Here is a 17,229-nt window from a genome sequence, read left to right as displayed (position 1 = left end):
GTTGACGCACACACATGGATTTGACAGGAACCGGTTCCTTCCCCTGTTGATAACACTCTATACACACGAGGTCGGTGCATACGCAGGGCACTCCAACTACAGTCGGTGGACTGTTACTGTGACTGTGGGCCCAGCTTCGGTAATCCCAATTACTCCGATGTTTCGCCACGAGGTAGTTTACATTGTGCAGTTAGTCTGGACAGCCGAAAGAAGTAGACATGTGTTGACCGCTCGCGATGAAGCAACTTATCCCGCCAACCCAAAGTCCGCAGACTAACCACAGTGCGTGAAGCCAGCAGAGCGTACAAACATCCGGGTACGAGGACAATTGTCTACCAAGTCAATGTTTTTTCTCCAACGTCCCACGGCCCGGCGGCGGGCGCGACGTGATATCTTATGACGCGCTCCACGACGTGCACCGGTCGGCCCGCAAGGTGGACAAGTTATGTACAAGTTGCATACAACACCCAGAGCGCAAGAACACGCGGAAGGGAAGCACCTTCATATAGGTAGCCAAGCAAGTACTTGGTTAAAGCTCTACTCTTATCTACTACTAGTTATTACAGTATTACTGCGCCCCAGCCGCACCCCCGACACTTGGCATATTATTGAGGTCGAAACCGCCGCACGCCGTTGGATCAGGTAAATTCTGGCGGCGGGCCTGAAGGGACTGTACTATTACTATACATACCTGTACTTACTTGCTATACTAGTAGTACTCTGGACCGCGACCGTGAAATCCATGGTCCTCGTGTCAGGGTCTCGTTCGCGGATAGATAACTACCATTTGTTACTCTACTTGAAGTATCAAATAAGCACCTACTTATTTAATTTGTTAGTAAGTGTTATTCAGTAGTGTCCTCGGGACGGTCGTGGACTCGTGGCGGGAACGCCTTGCAGGGCAGGGCGATTCCACCGGGAATTCTCCTGCTGGGCAATTAATCTCGCTTCGGCTTTCCGAGCGCTGGGAGCTGGATCAGTCGAACATGAAGGTGGCGGACTGGGGCTGAAAACTGGAAATCACAAAAGAAAGCTGATGCGAAGGCCTAAGGGCCTAAAGGCGCCCGCAAGAGTGTCTCGCCGTTTCGAGTGGTTTGTGGCGCAAGGTGCGGGGTAGTTAGCTGGCCATGCGGAATCGATAACTCAGTAGGCTAACTAACTAGTAGTTACCTGATGGTGGAGGCCGCTGTTGCCCGAGGGGCAGAAGTCTTGGGAGCGGTGCTGATGCCCGTGGAACGTGTGGACTCCAACACAAAACAAGCCCCGTCCGCATGTGCCATGGCGGAGCTTAAAATAGACGGTCAGCATTGAATTTGATGGACCATGGACCAGGACCATGATCCTACACTGGCGACTGGGTAAACAAGCCAGCATCGATTTTTTTGCGACGTCTTTTGATAATTAGTTAGCTGTAGCTTCCGTCGTTTCCTGCTCTGCTCCGGGGGAGTGAGTCCTGCAACGTTGACCGGCGCTGGCGGGGCGGGGGGCGGTATGTAGTCGGTCGGTCAATTGCTGGCGATCGGTCAGGGATGGGGCCCGATAGTACTATATGTGCTCACGAAGAGTGGCTGCCTGGTGGAGACTCGTTTGATTCGTCCCAGTGCAGTGGGTAGTGGCTTATGCTACTTTTTTCAGCTGTAAAGCCCCCGGTGTCGGTCCTGTTCACTGTTCGCATTGCTTTGCTACTTCTTCTCCTCTTCCTCTTCACCCTCCAGTATTGTATCCCACGAGATTGAAGAAGCGGCTGCTTCACGGATCCCCTCTCCCCACTCTCCCCCGCCGCCTCTGCCATCGCTATTTGCACTCGTCCGACGAGATAATAATTGACGTCCGGCCCAGCTCCGAACAGCTAGAGTACAGTGTCCAGACAGCCACATCGGCAGTCCCCAGACGCGCCGCTACAGCGATGTCGCACAACGAGTACCACCCTGTGCAAGGCGCAAATGCAGCAGAGATACACTTCGAGAACGCACCGCACATCCCGCCGCACTACTCGTCGGCCTCCGAATCCGACGACGAAATCGAGAACAACAACAGCGCATCACGACAAGCAGCGTACGCATCAATCTCTCGCGGGCCCGATCCCGAAGGCCTCGAAAAGGGGCCGCACACCGTGGACACGGTAGCGTTGGACGCGGACGGCCCGATTGCGTCGTTCGCGCACGCAACACTGCAGACGCGCTACTCGACCATAGCCCGGCCCGGGCAGAAGAAGCTCGGGCACAACTATCGCCCGCTAAAGCAGCTGCGGAAGCTCGCACAGCGCCTGATCGCCCGATGGGTCCTCAATTTCCTCTTTTGCTCGCTGATGGTCGTCATGTTCAAGTATTACGAGGCCGATGGCATCTTGACCCAGTTCGAGAAGAGGATTTTCAACGGGTTGTTTCTGGGCTTGTCGCTATTTATCAGTATGAATATGGTGGTACGTGGTTGCCCCGGTGACGGGTGGTGTGTGTGTTTTAGTGATGCTGACGACGGTACTTACTCGTTTACTAGAATGCGTTGAAATCGATGGCCGATATGATGAAATGGAGTATTCTGGCGCGGGGGAAATGGACTGCACGAGAGGTGGGTCGAAGCCTCGATCCGGAATATCTCGATGCGGCAACTGATGGATGATGTGCGCTTCCCCCTCCCAGATGGATCTACTTCTCAGTATCTCGAGTTATCAGAAGGCGGTCAAGCTACTCGGACTATGGAAGAGAAATCCCAAGCGGGTATTCATCCTGACGAACTGGATTTGTTTGGGCCTTGTAAGCTGGGCGGCTCCGGTCTTTCATGCATGTTATGGTGCTCATCCGGTTCGCAGGGAGCACAAGTCACCGTCGCAATCCTCGGTCTGACATTCAACCACGAAAGCGAAGACGCCGAATTCACCCTGTCGGGCAAGGTAAACGTGACGATGCTTGACCACTACTACCCCGACACTGCGAAGGCAACGCCACCGGCGGCGTGGCAGGAGGACTATGTGGCGCATCTGTACGGCGACAGTACGATGACTACCTCCTTCCTCTCTACTAAGGCTTGATCGCGGGGATGCTGATCCGCTCGCGTAGTGATATTCGCGTATATCACCGGTAACGAGACGGCGAAACAAGCCGGCGGGACGATCAACACGATCGGGACGATTGAGGATGCATCCATCTCACCTCTCGACGAAAACACTCTCTCCGAGTCGGGCTACACCGGCTGGAAGTATCGGGTGAGCATTGGTGGACCACCTAGTTACACGAGGCCTTGGCTGGGCTGACACGGTTTCTCTCGGCCGACTGCAGTACAGTGATTGGACAAGGTATTCGGGGCAATACACCTCTCACAATTTCGTAACCCAACGCACCGTCACGATCGATTCCGCTTGCACGAGAAGTGCCATCGTCGAAGGACAGGATGGGCTCGCCGAACGGATTACCGTCGAGTTTTCCAATAAGACCAGAGAGGATATGACATGGCTACATAATGTACGTCACACCTACCTATTTCCTAATCTGGCGGTGACTAACTTAACTGCAGGTGGGATCAGAGGGAACGTAAGTCACGCAGCACATCGGTCACTCGTTTTGTCAACCTAACGTCCGCAGCACCTACGTGTATACGGGAAACCACTGCGGCGAGCGCTGCGCAGAGATACTAGTCTTCCAGATGTCCCCCACCGATGACCAGGATATTCCGCTCCGAGAAGGCGATTTTTACAACTGCACCGTTTCGGTCTCGAAAGTCACGGGCGCCACACTCCCCGAGCACGAACTCCCTGACAATACGGCGGTGCGTGCAGCTGCGGCCATCGGCCTGAGCGGCTTCTCGTACACTCCCGTGAATTATACAAAAATTGAACTATATCAGAGCTTCCTGTACAACAACGCGTAGGCACACCATACACACCCTCACTCCCACTTTCTCGGCACACACTAACCGCCCTCCAGCACGGAATGGGGCCAATACATGGGCGGCAATGCCGACATGATGGCGTCAGTGATAGGACTCTTCACAGCCGGCAGCCTTGCCAACATGGACCGACACAATCCTCGTGTCGAAGTGATCGGAATGCGACTCAACGCCGGCGTGCGGCTGCTCGTAGTCTGGCGCTACGTCTACCTCTGCCTCAGCATAATCCTCGGCGGCCACGCCATCCTCGCCCTCCTCGTCTGCTTCCGCGCGAACTCGGTCTTTTGCAAACAAGACTCGCCCCTCTCGACCGCAAGACTGCTGAGACGTAAGTCGCCCCCTAACTCTTGTTTCATGACACCCGGCTAACACCGCATAGCAATCGTCGAGCGCCTAGGCCCCTCCGGCTGTGCCGCAAGCGGCGAGGAGATCGCTGCGTCGTTCCCGATGAAGATGAGCTATGGAGTCCGAAGCTCCACAGGCGGTACCGTGCACCATCTGGATATCGGCGAGGACTTGGAGATGATGGAGGTTTTCCCGAAGGGGTATTATGATTGATCGCGGCGGTCTGCGGTGGGGAGGGGGAGGGGGGATGGGCGGGGATATATAGTTTTTTGTTTTGTTTTGGGGGGCGTTTTGTTTTTTGTTTTTTTTGTGGGATAAGGGAAAAGGGGAAAAGATTTGTGAATATGGATTAAACATGGGATAAGATGTTCATTAGTAAGATATACGAGGTAGGACGAATCTAAATGATCTTCCAACTCACGACGCACGTGCACATGCGAGGAGACTCACTCGAGCGCCATAGAACCATAGAGATCGGTAAACCGTAACCACGTAGATCACGGCTGGCAGACGGAGATTCGATCCGACGGTTGCATACTTGGTATGCACGTCACGATGCGAGGATATATTCCTCCAGCTGTAATGCCTTGGATAGATCGAGTGCTCGATCTATGCAGGGTGTCGTCGGCATCTTCTCCACGTTCCCCACGTTCTGTCAGAATATGGGACGTCCGGAGATGACGATGTCCCTAGTGTACTCCAGTGGGGTATCTGAGCACAGGTGATGGGTGACGGGTGATGGAGCACCGACCTCCTGAAGGGATTGATACAGGGATTTCCTAGTCTATGAAGCTTGTATAGGTATAGAGAGAGCTCGCTGCTCACGATGTTGCTGCGGTATCGAATACTATTGTCATGTTTATCTACCTCATATATTCAACACGTTCCCCACGTCTTATTCATAGTACGTAGTACCGCAGCAGAGCAACCCCCAGGTCCCGACTCTTTCCAGAGCCCAGCGTCGCATCCAGTATTGTTACCCACGATGACGACATCACAAGACCCACGACGAGATGGCGGATGCATAATAGTGACAGGACTCGAGCGCGTACGCGCCATGGGGCGGGTAGTCGCCTGAAAGCTATGCGGGGTTGCGAGGTTGCAGTTGCGGTTGCGGGTGCTGGCCCCGGCGTGGGTAGCCGCGGGTTCATCCTGCTTCAACGTTTTACATGAGTGCACATACCCGTCTGCACCGAATCTTTCAGCACCATATCTGCTACAGCCAGCACGTTTTCAACCTTCGTCCGTATAGAAGCTTAAGGCCCTCCCCCCAAAGTGGCTGAACGGCCGGTGCCTCTCAGCACTGAGCTGGAAAAACCACGATTATCGATCGAAACCGAGTGATCGTATATGTCCTCAATAGCCGGACCAGATTAGGAGAACATCCTTCGAGAAGTCAACTCTTTGAGGCCACGTGTGGTGGTATAGAGAATGATCTACTTTGGAAGGATCGAGAAGGATCTGTTAAAGAAGGATCTACCATAGAAGGATCTAGAACCGTCCGCATGCGGCTGCTACGACGGGTGAGGTGATATGTATGACAGACCTGAGTCACCTGACAGACTATATGGACACGGAGGGTCACAGGCAATCTGTTCCTTCTTGTTCCTATCCCCTTCTACTGAGTCGACAGAAGTTTGAACTTCGAACCACTGCATTCGAGACACGTGTGCCGGGGGGCCGAGGGTGGGTACTTCGCCGCCGAGACCAGCTGCCGCGTCCGTTCACGTCGGAAACGAGCCAGTTGGAGGGGAGTGAATCGGTTTATCTCGCGGGCTATTGAGATTGCAGTCAGCACGGTACAGGGACGGATAGGAGATTGTGAGTGTGGGATTTGGTGGGTGTGATCTTGACAAGGTCGACCGCCGCGCTCCGTATGTACGTCAACTTACGTGAAAGGTTTGAACGATGTCTTGCACAATGGCTCGCTGCCCGCTGCCCACCGCCGCCTGGTATGTTGTGATTCACAATATAGCGAAGATGGTGTTCTCATCCCCGCTACAAACCTACAAAGGCGCTATGGACAAGCCACAGCCACAGTTGCATGCCACAATATCTTGCATTGGTGACGTTCTGGACACATACATAGCATTTAGGTATTAGGCTAAGGTTTGACTCGCACGTATCATGCTTTCCCTGACAGATGTACGTTCTGTTAAACTATATTCCCCTGAAGCGTGTGAAAAACACAGCTATCAACCCCAACAACCAACCATTCTATTTCGGGCACCCTCCACCACCTGGAGAATTTGCTTCAAGTGAGCCATGAGAGAGAGAGAAAACATTGATTTATCGGCGAACGCCTGTAGTCAAAAAAATTATGGCATTATAGGCGTTTGCCCTTAATGTATTTTCGCGTGCGGCCTTACTAAACTACGGCGACCACCAACTTCCCGACCCTTCCTGTCAGCTCCGCGGGGTAGAGAGAAAGCTCTGTCATCTCGGCTCCACGTGCACGCTACCTACTATCGTTCAGATGGTAGATGATCTTCGGCGTATGGGTGCTCAACCACGAGTGAGATATAGTGTTTCAGAGCCTGAATCTTATTTCCAGAAGCCTCCAGCTAATGACTCTTATTTAGTACTGCTACAGGTTATTTGCCACATTTCGCTGTCCTTAAACATAACTGGTGTGGTACAAAAGCTACTATGCGTGTCCACCGTCTTGGTTTGGTGGCGGTGGAACGGCATCGGCAGCGTGAAGTCGAGACAACGTCAGAAGGCCCGCCGTGAGGGTATTAAAGTGGCACGTTGGTTACAGGTGATATCTCTCCGAGAGGCATGATTTTGCGATCTCTCACATAAAATCCATCGTGATAGCATTAGGAGAACGCAGATAACTGATTGCGAGGCGATAAAACACTATAATGGTTAGTGACGTGCCTTGACTTTGTACTGGCTGCGGAACTGGGCCTCGACCTAAGAGGTGAAAGAAAACTCAAATACGACGTTCCCCGAATTCCGATACAGATAGCGCCAGCCGCATACACTTAAGCTGAACTCCTCATAGTCGTGAAAGTTAAGATAGACGCGGAGTTCCAAAACCTTGAAAGGCAACCAAAGTTTCGAACTCCCTCGTTTAATAACAAGGCCCCCGCAAAACTAATATGCCAATATCTGCTCTTCATTGTCAACTTTTTTTTATACAGGAAACCGACAACACCCGCCGCTCTGCCCCGAAGCCTCTCAATCACCAGAAACGAACCCAACGAGCGACCCCCAACATAAGCGAGTACCTCCCGCCCCCAAATCAGCTCAGGCTTATGAACAACGTGTCCTGGGATCTCTATGTGCAGGTGACCGGCTGGTTCCTCGAAGTCCGGATAATGAATTAAGAGCGCGACGTAGAGGTGATATCGGCGGCCCCACCGATCTTAGAGTGACAAGCTAACCAGCCTGCGTAGATGTGGACCCTCAAACGCATGTGATGCACCCACGTCGACCAGTTACGCCTTGTAAAAGAAGCCACCGAGATGCACCGACAGGAGGTAGCTCGTCTCGAAGGGGCGGTCCTTTTCTATGACACGTTCCTCCAGAAGCATAACCGGCCGTTGAGCCTTGCCGAGATGGTGAACCTTCTTACCTTTGCCCAGGCAAACATGAGGCCTCAGCCGGACAGCGAATCTCGCCTGGCTCTACCTGCGGGAGTGGCAGCCGCCACTGACGACCCCTTTGCCGCCACTGACGACCCCTTTGCCGCTCACGGGTCCCAACTCGTGATGAAAGGCAGTCATCAGCCGAACGGGGAACCTCGCCCGGCTCCGCCCGTGAGGATGGCAGCCGCCAATGCCGACCCCTCCGCCGCTCGCAGGGCCCAACCTGGGATGAACGGCGGCCATCATCAGCACCAGGCTGATATGGCGTATAGGCTAGCGCGGTTTTAAGTTCAATTCCTGACCTTGAGAAGCTCAATCATCGTAACAACCTCCTCATCTTCAGCGATGAGCATGTGTAACTTCCGCAGGTGAGACAGGGGGTATAGGTACATACTCACTCTGCTGTATTCAGCACGAGCTGCGGGCTTGCACCGCTTCGTGTTGCGTACACAACTACTAACTACTAACTACTAACGACTCCGGTGATCCATTGCAAAAAAAAAAAACTCTTGCCCTTGGTACGAGTGCAAGTGCACCGTTGTTTCGGTCCGGACTCCGTCGTGGGCGTGGATTTTCAGGCTTTTCGGAATTTCCCTGTTTGGCACTCCAGCTGACAGGGTTTAAACCAAAAAACCAAAAACAAACTCGAGCTGATGGACGGGCTGCAGCAGCAGTGGCGGTGCATTATGCATCTCTCTCTCTCTCTCTCTCTTGAAACGTCAAACCATTGTTGTGTCGCCCGGCTAGTATGTATCACCGAACGCGGCAAATTCCAAGCGGCTTCCCGTCTACGCTCGACGTCATTCGGCGACCGCAGGTTATGCATCCTGTCGGATGTAATGGGCGCGTGAGAGTGGGAGGCGTACGCTCTCGAGGCTTCTATAAATGCGTGGGTTCGCAACTTGCAACCTGTTGGGCGATAGCTAGACGTATCGATACCGAACGCCATAGGTCTACAGCGACTACATTCCGAAGCAATGCTTCTCCTCAAGGTGGGAAGCACTCCATCTACCCAACGATATCAACTAACAGCAGCCCAGTTTCTCACCACTTTCCTCCTCGCATGCCCCACAGTGGCTAATCCTCTCCCCGATGCTCCCGCTCCTCCCCTCACAAAGCGCTGGAACTCCCTCAGCTGCCACACGAACAACTACAAGCACACGGCGTCATGGGGGTGGACCACTGGGATGGAGGGATCGATCAATCTTGGATGCGGCGCCCTGTTTGGGTACTCTGGGCATCCGCGATGGGTGGCCAAGGGCGGCACGTTGGTGATCAGCGTCCCGCTGCCGACGAAGGGCTACGCCACGCACATCCAGGTCAGCTTCGTGGCGCGCCACCGCGGAACCTGGATCGACTCGAAGCTGTGCAAGAGTATGCTCGGCGAGGTGCTCTGGAGGTGCACCATCCGGAAGAAACATCAGGACGCGGTGGGAAAGATTCATGGTATGTACCTATGAGTGTGGGCTGGAGGTGCGGGCTGGAGGGAGAACTTGGCTGATAGTAAGGTGAAAGGTGGTTATGTGAGAACTGATGATGGGAATCTGGCGGCGATGATGGTATGTATCACTCTTGTGGCTGGCGAGACCGGGGCTAATGCGACAGACAGGCTTTTTTCCCGACTTGCTGCCATAGAGGTACCGATAAGGAATACGAGGAAAACTGGAGGGCGAAGCCGATGCCTGATATCAGGGACTGGGACTGATGGGGGTATCTGTGGATGGTTTGGTTTCAAGCTTGCGGTTTTGTTGCTTTCCCTAGTTTGTTGCTTTCCCTAATTTTGTTGCTTTCCCTAGTTATGTTGCTTTCCCTGGTTGGAAACCCGTATGTGTGATTCTGGAGTGCAGAGGTGTGGTATCGAGAGATGATGAGTGTGTGTACTTTGTTTACTGCCAGGAGTTCCAAATATCATGGACCTACATCGCAAATAATATCACGGGAATATGTACCGATGTAGGTACCTCGTCCACGCCTCGAACACATAAAACCAAAGAGATCTCCGCAGCGCCAACTGTCGACTCCATTTTCATTCCTCCGTTGTTAACATCTTCCCACTCTCCCATTAATCATCCTCCACCTCTCCCTCTTTAGCCTCTCAGATTGTACCTGGCGAACCCCTTCCCCCAGTTATTAGGCACCACGGTCTCGCGGGCTGGCTTGTTGACGTTCCTACCGGCGGGCGGCTCGACGGCGACGCTGGCGACAGCAACGGTGATGTTCGTGGTGACAGTGATGTTGTTCCCAGTGGCAGGCCTGAGCGCTTTTGGCTCTGCGCTGATTCCAGTGACGAAGCGGTCGGTGGTCGTGGTGGTCGTGGTGGAGTTGGAGGTGGTGGTCTTGCGACTGGTGGATGGACAGGATAGTGGACATCCCATTATGCTGTGGCTGTGCGGTGTCGGGTTAGTTGAGTGGTAAAGGAAGATAAGAGGGAGGAAGGAAGGAAGGGAGGGAAAGAGGCAGCGGAGGGCTCTCGAATTCCCGTCGCCGCTGCCGCCGCCGACTCCGAGTGATCGCTCGGTATTCTAAGCCGAGTGATATATTGTGCCAGTGGTGTGGCGCGGGCGAGTGACCGCTCAGTGTCCGCCACAGCATGCAGCACCCCGCGCCGGCCCGAGAGCGGCTACTACCGTATCCCTCGCCCTCGAGTGTTCCTTTAGGGTTACTTCGGTAGGTACACTGCACACTACAGACCAACCTTTACATACGCACGATTACCAGAACTTGCAACTCCGACGCCGTGCAAACCTGTCAGTTTCCATTTCCATTTCCGTTTCCGTATCCGTTTAAGGCTCTTCCTTCTGAAGTATGTACTGCAGTATCGCAACGGCGAGTTCGAGCCTTCCACAAAAATCCCCACCATGAACGCCGTACGGTAGTTACTGGCCAGTGGCCACAGGCCACACGTGTAGGTGCAGTAGGTAAAGATCTCCAGCCTCCAGGTTAGGAAGTTAGCTAGTCAGATCATAGAGTACCTACCTAACCTACATACATCTTATGTAGTCTTTGCGAGCCACCATTGCCGACAAACAGCCAAAGCGCCATAACCGCATGTACAGCATCCGTACCATACCATACACAAGCTGGGGCAGGCAATATCACGAGCCGAACATCCGGAAGCTGGCCACTGGGCAGTGGGCGGCCTGAGGCGGGCGCGGCTGTCTGGTTCCACAGGGGCTGGTGTAAGCGAAGGATAGGAGAGATTGGCTGTGAGACACTGGGACTGGGGAACTAAAAATACGTGTGGCGATTGATTACATGAGTGACTACTGACGGCGGGCAGGCTGTCCGACTGTGGGAGCGCACCCGCCCCAGCCCTTAGAATAGAGTACCTATTGGCACTGCACATGGGTCATCACTCGCAGCCGGATCTTTTCACGCGGAGTCGGATCAGATGGCAGGAAGGTCGCCGTAATTAAGACGGGCCGTATGCGGCGATAAATCGATGTTCTCTCCCACCCCCTCTCTCTCTTGGAATCGGGATCAGAATCGGACCCGCAATGATCAATGATCAATGAAGACCCAGAAAAACTCGGAATTGGATCCCCACCCGGGCCCTATAGGCTGTACTACAGTCTAGTATCTACAGGACGGGCAGGGAGCAGCAGGTTGGTACATACGGTAGCTACAGTTCGCCATAGTCTAGGTAGAGTATCTAGAGGAGAGCAGAAAGGCTGTATTGATGTTCTTTTCATCTAGGCCTCTCTCTCTCCCCCCTATACATGTCTCTCTCCATCTATCTCTCTCGGAGACTCGGATCGATCAAGATATACCCAGTAGACTCCTCAACTTTCGACAACCTATAACCTACCTACCTAGTACCTACCGACTTCCTACCTTCGTTAGTCCGGTATCGGCCCATATACATTCCGTGCGACCTCAGCGCAGTGAAGCGAGCGAGTGAGCGACAAGCTCGCCTCGGAAAAAAACTTCGGCGGTAACTATCCCCGCCGGTTACGGAGTGGAGGCTGCGGTTATGAAATTAATCAATCAGAGGGGCCGCGTCCGCGTAACTAATAGTAGGTTTCGTCTGGGTCGGGGGTCGGGGGTCGGGGTTTGAGGCTCAACTGGTTACATGGTAGTAATAGTAAATAAAACGTGGGTCGTTGGTGGATTCTAGATTGTAGATACCCGGTTCGGGTAAATAAATCCTCCAGATATGATAATGATATACACACGCAGGTACGCGGCACAGGCACAGGCACAACAAGATGGCTGGTGGCTGGTGGCTGGTGGGCACTGGGGGTGGGCACTGTCCACTGTCAGCGCGGCAGATTGAGTGCCCCTTAAGAGAGGCGAACTTACCTATGGGCAGTTAGCAGGTAGCTGGCAGAGCCGAAGCCGATAGATAGATTGGTAGATCAGGTGGGTAGATATGGTGGATAGACAAGACGGGAGTCGGAGCAACGGTTGTGGATCGTACTCTGCCGACATACTTAGCGGACGGCGGACCGCTCCGCGTCTATTTAGGACCTACATACTAGGTAGCCTACAAGGCTTCCTTTCGCATTAACATGCAATTTCCTCGTCTGAGTATCCACCTTCGACATTCGTTTATGGCCAGCAAGGAAGGAAGGAAGGGAAGGTATATAGCGCTTGTCGGTGGCGGTGGTGGCCAGGCTTATCATGCCTACAACAGGCTGAGGAGGATCCACAGCCTACGGTGCCTACGGTATGTGGCAAGGTCAGCGACAGTCAGTCAGTCCCTCAACCGTGGATGATCCACTATACCTATCGTTGGTAACTTGGTAACTTGGTATAATACTGCGAGAGTCTTGTGCGCTTTCGAGCTGTCGGGAACCAGTATTCACAACCGCACCGAAGCCAGCCAGCCAGCCCGCCAGCAAGTAACAAGTAGCAACCATGATACTCAGTCTCCTCACCACGACGCTCCTCCTGCTGGCGCGCCCTGGGGCCTCTTCGCCCAGCCCATCCCACTGCAAGACGTACCCTGGCGACGCCGGCTGGCCCTCCTTAGCCGACTGGCGCACACTGAACCGGACCGTGGGCGGCAACCTCTTTGCGTACGTACCTTTGGGGAGCGTATGCTCCTCCACCAGCTCTCAGTACGACGCCGCGGGGTGCGCTTCCGTGCGCAGCAAGTGGGTGACGCAGGCGCTGGTGCAGGCGGATCCGGGGCTTGTGCGCGCGACGACATACACAAACAACACGTGCAATCCTCCGGCGGTGGCGGTAGGCGCGCCGTGCACACAGGGCTACTATCCTGAGTATGTGCTCCAAGCAAAGAATAGGAGGGATATCGCCGCGGTCGTCAGGTTTGCAAAGAAGAGGAATTTAAGACTTAATATTAAGAATACCGGCCATGTAAGTTGCTCTGCTTTAAGCGCCACGGCCGCACCCCCGAGTTGCGCGTGTGTGTGTTTTTTGCTTGCTTTTTTTTCCCGGGCTTCCCCCCACCCCCGCATCACCCGAGTCCTCAGTGATCACTCTACGATCACCCCGCAATCATTTGATGCTAACCATCGCGGCTCACAGGACTTCATTGGGAGGTATGTTCTTCCCCCCATTCCTGCATACGCGCAGCAGCAGCAGTAGCAGCGAACCAGCTTCCCGTTTGCAATCAATTCCCAGCTGGCTCCATAGTAGTCTACGTGGGGAGCAGATAAGTTAAGATAAATGTGACGGTGTGTTCGTACAGGAGCATCGCGCGGGGCAGCCTAAGCATCTGGCTGCACGAATGGAAAGGGAGCGAATTCTTCTCCGACTTCAAGACGTCCTGTCCCGGGTCGAAGGCGCAATATGCCGGCAAGATCACGGGCGGGAACCAATGGAAGGACACCTACTCAGAAGCTCTCGCCGCTGGAAGGTTGGTTGTCGGCGGTGCAAGTGCGGTAAGTTCACTCTATCGTGCTTGAGCGCCCTCTCGACCAGGCGGCGAGGCAGCGAGTCGGATGAAGGATTTAAATGAATGTGGAGAGAGAAAGAGAGGCTAATTCGCGCCAATGATATGTTTCCAGTCTGTCGGCTCCGTGGGTGGTTGTACGTTATCCTTATCGATGAAAAACCCAAATCTGCTCTTGCAATCCCCTTTCGGCTTTTGGGATGCGAGTGAGGAGTATCTGTTGGCTAATTAGTTTCTTTTTTTTCGTCCCTTCGGCAGATATTCAGGGCGGTGGACATTCACCGTGGGGCGCCCATTACGGGATGGCCGCAGACCAGGTTCTGGAGTTCGAGGCGGTGGGTCTGGACGGAAAGATTATCACCATCAACGAATGTACCAATCCGGATCTGTTCTGGGCACTCCGTGGTGGTGGCGGCGGAACGTTTGCGGTGGTGACCAGCGTCACCATCAAGACGTATCCCATTCCGGAGAAGATAGTCGTTGGATCGCTGTTGCTGTCGACGACGGATCTTTCTGGGGTGGCGGACACATGGTGGAGCGGCATTGGAGCTGTCAACGAAGCTCTGGGCCAGCTTTCGGAGGCGGGCGTCATGGGCTACTACTACACCACCCCCAGCATCAAGTCCTTCAGCTTCACCATCTACCACTTTGACGTCACGCCGGAGCAGACCAGGGCAGCATTCGCCCCGCTGATGGCCAAGCTCCAGGCCATCTCCGCCAGCGCCAACAGCACTGGCTTGCTGACATCTACGCTCACGGTCTCGGCCACCTCGTACGCCTCTCTGGTTGCTGGGTACGCAGCGGATAACGGCACCGCGGTGGTGTCTACCGGTGGCGGCTTCCTGATGTCGTCGCGCCTGCTTCCGGCATCGGCGATGAGCGACGACCCCGCCGCCTTCCTCGCGGCGTTCAGGACGGCAGCAAACGGCGCGACCCAGCTGCTCGGCCACCTAGTCGCGGGCGGCAAGGTGGCGCGCAACGCAAACCTGAGCGTCGCCCTGAATGCCGCCTGGAGGAACGCGATCTCCCACATGATCGTGCTGGAGACCACGAGCAGCGGCGCCGAGCCCGCCGCCGTCGAGGCGCAGCGCCTCGCCCTCGCCAAGAGAACCTCCGGTCTGCGGAAGCTCAGTCCCGGCTCCGGAGCTTACATTAACGAGGTACGTCTCTCCCTCCGTCCATCCGTCCATCCGCCCTCTTGGGCAGATCGTCGGAGTCTGGCTTGGGAGAAACATGCGCAGGTGATAGGTGATATATACTGACCGGCGGCGGTGCCTGGACGGATAGTGCGACCTGCACGAGGAAAACAAGTACCAGGCCTTCTTCGGAAGCAGCATCGACCGGCTGCTGCAAATCAAAAATAAGGTGGATCCCACCGGACTGCTGTATTGCGGGAACTGCGTCGGCAGTGACGACTGGACCGTTACCGACGGGAAGGTGTGCGCAAAATAGTCGAGTCCAGTGAGAGTGGTGTCGCGGGGCTACCCGTTGAGGGGGGTTTTTTCCTTTTTTTTCCCGGTTCTTTTTCTTTTTTCCGGTTCTGTTTCTTTTTCCATTTTCTTTTTCTTTCCCGCTTTATTTCAGGATGTTTCCATCCTCCCCCGAGCCGGCTAGTTAGATCAGATCCATACAGCGCGAGTTGGAATCCCATTGAATACCCAAGTTAGTTTTTAGTAGATGTGGTACGATACGATCCAACTGGCAATTCAACTACTACGAAGGGGAGAAAGAAACAAGGCAGGTTAAGCTTTCGGCGAGCGTTTGCCGCGCCGGGTGCCAAGCAGTACATATCGTAGAGTAGAGCAACTAGAGTACCTCTGTGCGGGAGGTGGTAGTTCATGTACTTGATGTATGTAGAGGTGCGGGGGGGAGGGGGGGAGGGGAGGGGAGGGGCAGGTTCTAGGCACGGCAAGTCAAGTCAAAGTCGACTCACATTCGCAACAATGCAGTGCGGTGTGGTGCAGTGCTGTTTGCATACCCACCCAGATTATGCGCATACGGTACATACATACTTCATAAGGCAAAGGCAAAGGCAAAGGCAAATGCAAAGGAACAACGGACGAACACCCGCGTGGTGGTGGCGGTGGTGGCGGTGGTGGCGGGCGGGCTTGCAGCAAGCAAGCAGGCAAGCCACCCAGCCGGCCAGCCTCGACTTACTTGGGTATCGCATCGCACGGCATCAATGCTCGGTCAATGATCAATGTCTTGTCTTGTCTTGTCTTGTCTTGTCTTGTCTTGTCTTGTCTTGTCTTGTCTGCGGCTGGCCTAGGGGAGGAGCTGTCGTCGGTCGATGTTTGTTTGCTCTGTCTCGCTTCGCTTTGTGCCGTCGCTGTCGTCGTCGTCGTCGTCGTCGGTTATGGTATGCGGTGAGCTCTGCTTGCGTCTAAGTACTTCGTTGTGAGTTCATGCAATCCTCGGAAGCGCGGGGACGGTCCGTTCGTTCGTCGGCTCTTTGCTGTCCCGCACCCACGCACCCACCGGCGACTCTCTCACTCACTTACTCGTGCGCCATTGCGCCGCTCCGCGCCGGACGCCGGACGGTAAAGGGGATCGCTGCATGATCGCTGGCTGCAGATCGCATGAATGTGGGTATCGACACATCTATCCATCATACCCGCCTACATAATGATATGTCCGCAGCGGCGGCGGTGAGCATGTATGCTACATACATCCATACATTCAAACGTACTACATGCCGGGGCCGTGATCGAAGCGATAGTGTCGCTCATGATTACCGATACATACATCAGTACATCAGTACATGCATCATACATACACGGAACGCCAATGCACTGCAGCGCAGTGCGATAAGGTGGCCAAGTAGTGCCTAGCAGATCGCATAGCTAACCCCTACTCCCCACCCCTGAGCGTCTCCAACTCCGCCGTTTGTCGTTTGCCTCTGGCCTGCCAGACAAAGCTTGGGGCCGAAGCATGTGTACTGGTATGCATGTATGCATGTATGCATGGACGTGCCCTGAGCTCGACTGAGCCTGTGCCCACAATGTCGCGTCGCGTCGTGCAGCGCCGATGGTACTGCGGTGTAGATACTCCAGATACTGGTTACAGCCGCTGTCGGATACATCATACGGTTGCGGTACTCTAGAGTAGAGTAGAGTACAGTACCGGTAAGATGTATGTAGAGTACAGACATGTGTGGAAGCTGTGCAATCTGTGTCCGTACGTGTGTAGATGTCTGTCTGTCGTCGGGGACAGATTGATGTGCAGCCGCACTCCCCAGCAGTGGATCACCGCCGACCGGCAATGCCTGCGTTGAAGCCTCGAAGCCTGGAAGCCCTCCAGAGCCTACATATGATATCGGGGTAGATACCTAGTGAACAATCAGGCAAGTCCTTTTAGCGCCGGGCTAACCTGCCTGCCTGCATACTGCCCGCCTTTGCTTTGCTTACGATCGCTGGAGAACTTCTCTCTCTCTCTCTTTCTGAGTTCTCTCGGCCGCGCTACGTACTCTACCACCGGTATCGGGATTGCTTTCGTGCCTACTCTACCTGCCCTACCTACTCTAGGTACCTGGTATTCTGAATGGAG

At 54.4% G+C, this 17,229-nt stretch overlaps 4 protein-coding genes across 4 annotated transcripts; all 4 read left to right on the top strand.

Moving 5' to 3' along the window:
- Positions 1–1,596: 1,596 nt before the first annotated feature.
- Positions 1,597–4,644, top strand: BZA05DRAFT_438744 (uncharacterized protein). Its single transcript, XM_051486508.1, has 10 exons — positions 1,597–2,422; positions 2,497–2,568; positions 2,640–2,753; positions 2,810–2,990; positions 3,057–3,202; positions 3,276–3,458; positions 3,511–3,527; positions 3,579–3,860; positions 3,921–4,210; positions 4,262–4,644. The coding sequence occupies exons 1-10, from the start codon at positions 1,907–1,909 to the stop codon at positions 4,438–4,440; spliced, it is 1,980 nt and encodes a 659-aa protein (XP_051336241.1). The 5' UTR covers positions 1,597–1,906; the 3' UTR covers positions 4,441–4,644.
- A 3,056-nt stretch (positions 4,645–7,700) lies between these two features.
- BZA05DRAFT_448119 (uncharacterized protein) lies at positions 7,701–8,111 on the top strand (the record flags this gene model as incomplete). The annotated part of the gene is made up of 1 exon (XM_051487223.1): positions 7,701–8,111. One exon carries the CDS (start codon positions 7,701–7,703, stop codon positions 8,109–8,111), a length of 411 nt encoding a protein of 136 aa, XP_051336240.1.
- A 689-nt stretch (positions 8,112–8,800) lies between these two features.
- Positions 8,801–10,967, top strand: BZA05DRAFT_421587 (uncharacterized protein; the record flags this gene model as incomplete). Its single annotated transcript, XM_051485726.1, has 8 exons — positions 8,801–8,815; positions 8,942–9,269; positions 9,339–9,382; positions 9,720–9,776; positions 9,951–10,222; positions 10,542–10,570; positions 10,700–10,728; positions 10,824–10,967. The coding sequence occupies 8 exons, from the start codon at positions 8,801–8,803 to the stop codon at positions 10,965–10,967; spliced, it is 918 nt and encodes a 305-aa protein (XP_051336239.1).
- A 1,716-nt stretch (positions 10,968–12,683) lies between these two features.
- Positions 12,684–15,549, top strand: BZA05DRAFT_378393 (uncharacterized protein; the record flags this gene model as incomplete). The annotated part of the gene is made up of 6 exons (XM_051481856.1): positions 12,684–13,145; positions 13,317–13,330; positions 13,480–13,672; positions 13,799–13,820; positions 13,942–14,843; positions 14,971–15,549. 6 exons carry the CDS (start codon positions 12,684–12,686, stop codon positions 15,133–15,135), a joined length of 1,758 nt encoding a protein of 585 aa, XP_051336238.1. The 3' UTR covers positions 15,136–15,549.
- Positions 15,550–17,229: the final 1,680 nt, after the last annotated feature.

This window comes from Tricharina praecox, assembly GCF_024521635.1.
Source record: "Tricharina praecox strain CBS 144465 chromosome Unknown BZA05scaffold_28, whole genome shotgun sequence".
In the NCBI taxonomy this organism is placed as follows: Eukaryota; Fungi; Ascomycota; class Pezizomycetes; order Pezizales; family Pyronemataceae; genus Tricharina; species Tricharina praecox.
The sequence above is the reverse complement of the archived record's forward strand: the minus strand, read 5'-3'. Positions and strand labels throughout refer to the sequence as shown.

Bases quoted from the DNA above. Each gene is read 5' to 3' on its own strand.
- BZA05DRAFT_438744 (XM_051486508.1), top strand. From the start codon at position 1,907: ATGTCGCACAACGAGTACCACCCTGTGCAAGGCGCAAATGCAGCAGAG. The intron at 2,423-2,496 runs GTACGTGGTTGC...CTCGTTTACTAG, and splicing joins TTATCAGTATGAATATGGTG to AATGCGTTGAAATCGATGGC. The intron at 2,754-2,809 runs GTAAGCTGGGCG...TCCGGTTCGCAG, and splicing joins ACTGGATTTGTTTGGGCCTT to GGAGCACAAGTCACCGTCGC.